Source organism: Oncorhynchus clarkii, chromosome 5 (genome assembly GCF_045791955.1).
Source record: "Oncorhynchus clarkii lewisi isolate Uvic-CL-2024 chromosome 5, UVic_Ocla_1.0, whole genome shotgun sequence".
Classification (NCBI taxonomy): domain Eukaryota; kingdom Metazoa; phylum Chordata; class Actinopteri; order Salmoniformes; family Salmonidae; genus Oncorhynchus; species Oncorhynchus clarkii.
Window position 1 is genome coordinate 22,668,707 of NC_092151.1, and position 10,254 is coordinate 22,678,960.

At 42.5% G+C, this 10,254-nt stretch overlaps 1 protein-coding gene across 1 annotated transcript in view; it reads right to left on the bottom strand.

The window, feature by feature from the left end:
• Window positions 1-6,981: 6,981 nt before the first annotated feature.
• LOC139409902 (S100 calcium binding protein Z) overlaps window positions 6,982-10,254 on the bottom strand; it is a 3,788-nt gene continuing 515 nt past the window's right edge. Inside the window, exon 2 of the mRNA XM_071155311.1 lies at window positions 6,982-7,555. Coding sequence (XP_071011412.1) covers window positions 7,397-7,555 — 159 coding nt within the window. The 3' untranslated portion in view covers window positions 6,982-7,396. The remainder of the gene's footprint in view (window positions 7,556-10,254) is intronic.

The window sequence follows — 10,254 nt, forward strand, 5'->3', positions numbered from 1 at the left end:
GTAGGCCAGTGACACAACATCTCAATTTATTCCACTTTGACATTATGAGGTATTGTGTGTAGGCCAGTGACACAACATCTCAATTTATTCCACTTTGACATTATCTGGTATTGTGAGTAGGCCAGTGACACAAAATCTCAATTTATTCCATTTTAAATGCAGGCTGTAACACAACAAAATGTTGAAAAAGTCAACTGGTGTGAATACTTTTTGAAGGCACTACATCACACATCGACTCGGTACTGGTACTCCCTGTATGTAGCCATGTACTCATAATCATTATTTTTTGTCAATTTTGAGGGTTGAAAAATCATCCCAGTCTGCACTTCAACAGTTTGAACTAATCCAATGTCATCAGGATTATCGACATCCATTTTCTCCCTGACTGTTTAAGAGAGTATGTCCACTATATCACTGGACTTTAATCTCTCTTCCTCCACTGGGTTGTCTCTCCCCCTCCTCCTCCTCCTCTCTTCCTCTCCAGTATCACTTGCTATCAGCAGGAGCCATTACAGCTTTTCTCATCTCCACTCTTCTCTGGTGTATTTTATCCCCTCTCCTCTCCCGTATCTCTAATTCTCCTCCTCCCTGACAGTGGCCCCTCTTGTATCTCCACCTGCCCCCATTCCCCCGTCCCACCCTCTGACAGAGTGACTCTGATCAGGCAGGGAGAGCAACATGGCCAGGGCCTCCTGGAGCCTTATCTCCAGATAACAGTGTAACCTTACATGCCCTTAATCTGATCCCTGCTTCCATGGCCCTTTATGCCTCACCGATCCCCTCTTAGGACAGGAATGATTCCTGTTGACATTGTTGAAGGACGATAAACGTTCTTCTAATTCTCACTAATTCTTTCTATTCTATAATTTTTTATTTTGAATAGATATACTCTCTAATTGAGATAAACAATCAGTTGTTTTCTCTCTATATAGTGCCTTGATTCTCCCATGATGACATTGACCTTTTAGTGCAGGTGGAAAAACTGCAGCAATCCTTCCTATTCAATGTCATCAGTCAATGGCCTCTCAATGGAAACTGTCCCATTTCTCCTGCATTAAACAAGTCATAAGAAGTGAAAGTCAGTACAACAGGAATCACAAGGGACGTCATAAGTGATATTTAGTCTAAATACATGGCTCTGATAGATTCGAATGGGGATTCTCTTTCTAATAGCCTAGTCTACTTCATTTTATTTCTATTATGGCACTATCCATCTCTTTCTCTCTGCCTGTCATTAGGCCCCAGGGGATGACCTTGCTGTTTGGCAGAACATACCGACTTGTCCTGGAAAACTGTCCTGGAGGCTCGGCCTCACGTGTTGTTTGTGAGCATCATCTTCCATCTGTCGCTGAATTAGAGCACTATGGTGTGGAAACGTCTGAACGATCCGTCTCTCTGTCTCTCCGTCTCTCTTTCCATCCAAAACCCCCGGGAGGAAAATCTCACACTTATTCTCTCCCTCTTTCCCTCTGTCCCTCTTTCATTCTATTGCTTTCTCACTCTCACCCCTCTCTTTCTTTCTCGTTCTCTCTCTTTCCCTCATTACGTTATTTTAAGGGCATATGGAGAGAAACTGTAAAGGACAACCTTGGATTTTGTGGTTTGTGTGTCTTTTTCTAATGGGCTGATATGTGTCTTTGAACATAAAGTCCTTAGTCCCCTGTGAAGGAAACATTTCCCTGTATCTGCAGCAGCCTACCGATGGCTTTTTATGTAGTTCTGTCCTTGTGCTGTACTTGTCTATTAATGTTCTGTATTATGTAACGTTTTATGTTTTGTGGAAGAGTAGCTGCTGCTTTAGCAGTAAGTAATGGGGATCCTAATAAAATACTATAAAATACTAAACGGCTGATCCCTGGTCATTGGGATTTAAATAGACCCTGGTTGCAACTATCGCTGACACAGTCAATAAGTACCCTATCAGGCTTTGTCTTCATTTAGGATTCAGGATTAGAAAGAGAAGGATCACATATCTACAACAGATTATAGCCACCACTAAGAGCTGATCCTCCCATTATGAAGCCCCATTGTGAGGTGAAAGACATGGAGACAAACACAAATACCAAAACCAAGAAACCATCTGAAAGTATTCCAGTGTGAGTGACGGGCTGTTGGCTGTGAAAAGAAAAATCTACCATCACAACCCTCCATCTCCCCATCCCAAGCATAACATGATGGGAGGGGAGTGATAGATGATTGTAGTTTACGCTTGAATGGCAAAACAAGCCCTTCATGATCAGTTTTGTAGATGTCACAGACTGAGGGTCCGATCAGGGTTTGGAGAGAAGGACAAGGAGAGAAAGACATAAATGTTGCCACTAAAGAAATAGAGGCTTTCTGACAGTGAGAGAGAAATGTGTATTTGATGGGGAGAGACAGCAGTCAAAAGGAAGGGTGTGTGTGTGTGTGTGTGTGTGTGTGTGTGTGTGTGTGTATGTGATGGGGAGAGACAGCAGTCAAAAGGAAGGGCGCGTGCGTGTGTGTGTGTGTGTGTGTGTGTGTGTGTATGTGATGGGGAGAGACAGCACTCAAAAGGAAGGGTGTGTGTGTGTGTGTGTGTGTGTGTGTGTGTGTGTGTGTGTGTGTGTGTGTGTGTGTGTGTGTGTGTGTGTGTGTGTGTGTATGTGCTGGGGAGAGACAGCAGTCAAAAGGAAGGGTGTGTGTGTGTGTGTGTGTGTATGTGATGGGGAGAGACAGCAGTCAAATGGAAGGGTGTGTGTGTGTGTATGTGATGGGGAGAGACAGCACTCAAAAGGAAGGGTGTGTGTGTGTGTGTGTGATGGGGAGAGACAGCACTCAAAAGGAAGGGTGTGTGTGTGTGTGTGTGTGTGTGTGTGTGTGTGTGTGTGTGTGTGTGTGTGTGTGTGTGTGTGTGTGTGTGTATGTGCTGGGGAGAGACAGCAGTCAAAAGGAAGGGTGTGTGTGTGTGTGTGTGTGTATGTGATGGGGAGAGACAGCAGTCAAATGGAAGGGTGTGTGTGTGTGTATGTGATGGGGAGAGACAGCACTCAAAAGGAAGGGTGTGTGTGTGTGTGTGTGTGTATGTGATGGGGAAAGACAGCAGTCAAAAGGAAGGGTGTGTGTGTATGTGATGGGGAGAGACAGCACTCAAAAGGAAGGGTGTGTGTGTGTGTATGTGATGGGGAGAGACAGCAGTCAAAAGGAAGGGTGTGTGTGCGTGTGTGTGTATGTGATGGGGAGAGACAGCAGTCAAAAGGAAGGGTGTGTGTGTGTGTGTGTGTATGTGATGGGGAGAGACAGCAGTCAAAAGGAAGGGTGTATGTGTGTGTGTGTGTATGTGATGGGGAGAGACAGCAGTCAAAAGGAAGGGTGCTTGTGCGTGTGTGTGCGCGTGTGCGTGTGCGTGTGTGTGTGTGTGTGTGCATGTGTGCGTGCGTGCGTGTTACACAAGGATGGTTCATGTAAACCATGATGTAAAAAATACTATTTTTATAGTCACTTACAGTACACACATATTAAATGAAGAGATTGACAAGCTATGCAATGCATGTACTAGTTCAGCATGCTTCCAATGGAAAGATGACACAACAGCAAACTTTAACTGTAAGACCCCACATCACTCTAAGGGGTTGATAATAACAAAAGATAAGAATGGTGTTACACCGACTACAAGTTCTTTAACAGAATCTATGAATCATGGAAAAATAAGTAAAGTTTCCAAGTCTCTATGATTACAGCTGTCACAAAAAAAAGATAATCATCACATCATTTTCCTCCAGGGGGGACAGGCTCATTATCCCGCTCAATTACAACCAATCACACAGAAAATAGAAATTAACTTTCTGTGTGTGTGTGTGTGTGTGTGTGTGTGTGTGTGTGTGTGTGTGTGTGTGTGTGTGTGTGTGTGTGTGTGTGTGTGTGTGTGTGTGTGTGTGAATCCGTACGTACGTAGATGATGGCTCATGAATGTTTTTCCTTCAGGATCCTCAATAACAGATCTCTGTGTTGGAGTAGAGAGAGGGGGTTGGGCACCTGAAAAAATAAAGGAAGACTACTAATTCTAAATGTTATGGTTTCAGCTCAGACAACAGGGGATACTGTTAGGACTGTAAAGATCATTAATCAGGTACTGTATACAGTATGTTGTTGTTGTTAACAATACATTGCTCTTCTATAGCGCTTTTCTAAAAGCTAAAGATGCTTTGTTGCTTCTAATGGATCAGGAGTTGGGTGTAAGGTTAGTGTAAAAGCTCAGGTTCAGATTAGGGGTTAAAATGACATTTGTCAAAATAAAATGTTGTTCTTCTACACTTTCTAGCGTGGATGTACTTTATGAATCCCCAAGGAAAAACTGACACTGTGACTTCTTCTGAGTCACTTTGACTGACAGGTGGTGAAAGGTCCAGGTGGTTAATGGGGATTGCGTCATCATCCTCATGCGTCATCGAACGCATCACCAGGCGCTTTATACAGAGACCATCCAAAAGCACAGCACAACCTCTCCTTGAGAAATATTCAGAAGACTCCACCAAAGAGGAGTGATGGGGAAGGACACACAGGACAGGCACATACACACACTCCTACGCACACTAATACAGTAAGTCTAAAACACACAGACTCAAGGTCTTGGGGACTAGAACTTTATTATGCCGTGTTACTGTCACAATATAAAACAAATATTGTCAAGCTAATCATTTTCATATGATTATATGCTGTCAATCATTTACATGTGACAGCAAATTAATAATTAATAATAAACATGCTTGTGCAATTGTAATTAGATTTAAATGTCTCATTAAGTGACAGAAAGGGTTTAATGAAACAAGCACATTTAAGAATGGAAGGAACATTCTCAAGTATGTCTCTGACATACAGGAAATACCCCCCCCCCCTCCCTCTTTGCAAGATGTGACACATTGATAGTTACAATACATTGCAAAAATCAATAAAAAGGTGGATGAATGACAGAATGAATCAATCATTGAACTAACCAAGCAGACAGTTATTGTGATATCACCTCAGGGTATGTGACAATAGCTTGGGTACCAGTTTGTTTCTGCTCTAGCCAGATCTTTGTGGTTATGTTCACTAGCCAGATCTTTGTGGTTATGTTCTCTAGCCAGATCTTTGTGGTTATGTTCTCTAGCCAGATCGTTGTGGTTATGTTCTCTAGCCAGATCTTTGTGGTTATGTTCACTAGCCAGATCTTTGTGGTTATGTTCTCTAGCCAGATCTTTGTGGTTATGTTCTCTAGCCAGATCGTTGTGGTTATGTTCACTAGCCAGATCGTTGTGGTTATGTTCTCTAGCCAGATCTTTGTGGTTATGTTCTCTAGCCAGATCTTTGTGGTTATGTTCTCTAGCCAGATCTTTGTGGTTATGTTCACTAGCCAGATCTTTGTGGTTATGTTCTCTAGCCAGATCGTTGTGGTTATGTTCTCTAGCCAGATCTTTGTGGTTATGTTCTCTAGCCAGATCTTTGTGGTTATGTTCTCTAGCCAGATCTGTGTGGTTATGTTCACTAGCCAGATCGTTGTGGTTATGTTCACTAGCCAGATCTTTGTGGTTATGTTCTCTAGCCAGATCGTTGTGGTTATGTTCTCTAGCCAGATCGTTGTGGTTATGTTCTCTAGCCAGATCTTTGTGGTTATGTTCTCTAGCCAGATCGTTGTGGTTATGTTCTCTAGCCAGATCTTTGTGGTTATGTTCTCTAGCCAGATCTTTGTGGTTATGTTCTCTAGCCAGATCTTTGTGGTTATGTTCTCTAGCCAGATCTTTGTGGTTATGTTCTCTAGCCAGATCTTTGTGGTTATGTTCTCTAGCCAGATCTTTGTGGTTATGTTCTCTAGCCAGATCGTTGTGGTTATGTTCACTAGCCAGATCGTTGTGGTTATGTTCTCTAGCCAGATCTTTGTGGTTATGTTCTCTAGCCAGATCTTTGTGGTTATGTTCACTAGCCAGATCGTTGTGGTTATGTTCTCTAGCCAGATCTTTGTGGTTATGTTCACTAGCCAGATCTTTGTGGTTATGTTCTCTAGCCAGATCTTTGTGGTTATGTTCTCTAGCCAGATCTGTGTGGTTATGTTCACTAGCCAGATCGTTGTGGTTATGTTCACTAGCCAGATCTTTGTGGTTATGTTCTCTAGCCAGATCGTTGTGGTTATGTTCTCTAGCCAGATCGTTGTGGTTATGTTCTCTAGCCAGATCTTTGTGGTTATGTTCTCTAGCCAGATCGTTGTGGTTATGTTCTCTAGCCAGATCTTTGTGGTTATGTTCTCTAGCCAGATCTTTGTGGTTATGTTCTCTAGCCAGATCTTTGTGGTTATGTTCTCTAGCCAGATCGTTGTGGTTATGTTCACTAGCCAGATCGTTGTGGTTATGTTCTCTAGCCAGATCTTTGTGGTTATGTTCACTAGCCAGATCTTTGTGGTTATGTTCTCTAGCCAGATCTTTGTGGTTATGTTCTCTAGCCAGATCGTTGTGGTTATGTTCACTAGCCAGATCGTTGTGGTTATGTTCTCTAGCCAGATCTTTGTGGTTATGTTCACTAGCCAGATCTTTGTGGTTATGTTCTCTAGCCAGATCTTTGTGGTTATGTTCTCTAGCCAGATCTGTGTGGTTATGTTCACTAGCCAGATCGTTGTGGTTATGTTCACTAGCCAGATCTTTGTGGTTATGTTCTCTAGCCAGATCGTTGTGGTTATGTTCTCTAGCCAGATCGTTGTGGTTATGTTCTCTAGCCAGATCTTTGTGGTTATGTTCTCTAGCCAGATCGTTGTGGTTATGTTCTCTAGCCAGATCTTTGTGGTTATGTTCTCTAGCCAGATCTTTGTGGTTATGTTCTCTAGCCAGATCTTTGTGGTTATGTTCTCTAGCCAGATCTTTGTGGTTATGTTCTCTAGCCAGATCTTTGTGGTTATGTTCACTAGCCAGATCTTTGTGGTTATGTTCTCTAGCCAGATCTTTGTGGTTATGTTCTCTGGCCAGAAGTGTTGTTAATAGCTGACACAGTCTAGCACTCAGGGTAGTGTGACACCATGTTTGAAATCATCTGTTTTGATGCGTCAGAGGGACAGAAGTATCCTATTTCTAGCAAAAGTATGTTAATTTATAATTTCGACTTTAGTCTAATCTCCTTCTGCTGTTGACAAACATATAGTGTAGTGGTTTTAGTAGCACTGAGACCATGGGGAATTGAGAAGTGATCACAGTATTCAATGTTCAGCATTATGGGTGTGGTTGTAATTCGTTACTTTCTACCTCTGTTGGTTTCTAATTCTATTTCTATCCATGGGCCAATTTGAAATGGCTCCCTATTCCCTATGCAGTGCACAACTTTTGACCAGAGCTCTATTTAGACCTGTCATAGCCCTATGAGGCTTTGGCCAATAGAAGTGTACTAAATAGGCAAGGGGAAGCCATTTCGGATTTAACTGTTAGTTGGCATTCTTCTTCTGCTTCTCCTGGAAGAAGTCATTGCAGGCTACGGTCAGGGCCGCCACCAGAACCACAAACTCATTGAAGTCCACCTCGTTGTCTTTGTTGGAGTCCAGATCATTCATGATCTTCTCCACCAGCATGGGGTCTTTCTGAGACTGGAAATGAAAAGAAACAACAATTAAGCAATCACTAAATCAGTCAATCAAAGATCTAACCACCAACCAAATAATTTTAAACCTTGATAATATGAAGGATGGGGCTAGGGGAATGTAACCACTCTCCAATGAATATACAGATCTATGGATGCTGACAGTCCTTGAGATCAACATAATTTTGAGTCTAAAGATATAGGCATATCTCATAATTAAAACAGCAATTGAACAGCAGCAAATATTCTATACTGTAACTCTAATGTATTATGTTCCACTGAGCTTACTCCAGGCCTCCGACTCACTCTACCACTCTACTCGACAGGAAATAGACCGTCCTGAATCACGTCTCATGTCGCCCATTGACCGATCTGGATTCAGCTGCTTGGCCAATAAACAAGTCCCCTCATGACAGCAGGCTGCAATTAGGCCCTGTGTCAATCTCCCAGCCAGAGATCTGAGATGGAGATGGGGGAGATCTGAGGAGAGACGCCTCAGGCTCTGAGTCATTGGAAACATGGTGTTGGAGCCCCATCCCGGATATTAGACCGCCAAAGGCACTGACTGGGCACCGCACAGCACAGCAGGGCACCACACCACACAGCCAATGTCCACTGGAATCCAGATTGACGCTGGCGATAATCAATGAACCATAAGCTGAGAACCATCAGAGGTGTGTATGTGCACTGTGTGTGTGTGTGTGTGTGTGTGTGTGTGTGTGTGTGTGTGTGTGTGTGTGTGTGTGTGTGTGTGTGTGTGTGTGTGTGTGTGTGTGTGTGTGTGTGTGTGATGGTGACCGTTGGATGGTTTCTGTCAGTCAAGCCAAGCCAGCCTGTGATACAGAGTAGTGACATGGAGCTAATGGAGGTATGTAGCACACACACACACAGCTTGACTGTATATGTACAAATCTCATTGAAATTTACGTGAAAAGTCAGTATTTGGCACTTTGACAAGTAGTGCACTAAATAAGGAATAGGGTGCCATTTGTGGCGTGTCCTGAATGTGTATTCGACTGTTACCAGGACACCGTCTCTATACTTGTCAGAGGCACGTGGGTGGGTGGAGACTAGTGACATCAGAAGAGAGTAGTCCAAGTTTATATTTGGAGGTGATGTGGGTCACTGGTGATGATGCATAGTGCCTAGTGCCTGAGGCATCCTTCCATCAGAGGGAGGGAGAAGATGTAGAGAGAAAAAAAGGAGGGAGGAGAGATTTGTCTCTACAACCCCTCACTCATTCTCTCATGGTATGAGGCTCATACATTAGAACACAGACAGGCAGGTTTACTCCCCAAACACACTCGCATACACACAATCTTGTTTAACTAATCTTGCAGGGACACACAATTTATAACCTTTCATAATCCTATTTTCCCTAATCTTAACCCTAACCTTAACCCCCAAACCTAACCTTAACCCTAACCCTAAATCTAACCCTAATTCTACCTTAACCCTAAACCCCTTAGAAATAGCATTTGACCTTTTGGGGACCAACACAATGTCCCCAGTTGGTCAAAACAATCCCCCCCCCCTGCCTCCCCACACACACACACACACACACGCCCACTCCTCTGCACCATCACGGCCACTGCAGCATGGTAGGTTATCTACAACAACCTACTACAATCAGACAGGGCAGTGAAGAGTAACTACTATCTTGCCTGCTTTCACAAAAGTACAACAGCAAGAGACTTACACTCAACTTAACCAGAAGCCAAAACTTCACAGCGGCTAAACTAATCCAGTGTAATGTAGAACGAGAAATGTCAAATAAGGTCCCTTTGCATTAATGTTTCCTTCTTGCCTTCCTTTTTGGATAACTAGATAACTCTACCATTCTCTTAATCAACTATGTTCTGCTTTGTCTGTCCCCATAAGAGAACACGTTGAATAACCCACTTGGTTGCAGGTAGAACCCTTTTGGTTCCAGGTACAACCCTTTTGGGTTCTACCTGGAACCAAAAAAGGTTCTCCTATGGGGACAGCTATAGAACACTTTTGGAAACCTTTTTTCTAAGAGTGTAATTATATGCTTTCTAGCCACTGAGGCATATTGAAGAACAGATAAACAACATTGCCACGTCTCTAAGAATCATGTAAATGTTGTGTAGTAGGTCTATAATTGGAACAAATTAACACAACAGAATTAAAACAATCTGATAAATTCAATATGTATTTGGTTGTCTAATTCATCTTTCAAGTCTCAATGGGTAATCAAGTAGCATCAAAAAGCCCCCCAACATATCCATAAGTACAGCATAAATATCACTAATGTTCAAATGTTCATCATGAAATTAATGCTGTTATGATTTCATCTAAATGGCACAAGAAGGTTTGTAATTCAAGACAGCTAGCTTCTTATTTGAGGTTCAACACACAGCTAAAACAGATTCATATAAATATAAATTATACAGTTGTTTTTTTCTATTAATGATACTGTGTTTTACAGTTTCCGTGAACTGGCTCTATGCACATTCACTAGAATACACATACTACACTGACACTCCAATACACACAGACATACACACACACACTACATACGCGCACACAAAAAAAAGCACACACACACACACACACACACACATGCATATAGACGCCACACATACACACTCACACAATAACACACTTTCACACTCTTCACATAACATACGCTGTTGCTGCTCTGTTTATTATATATTCTGATTGCCTAGTCACTTTTAACAT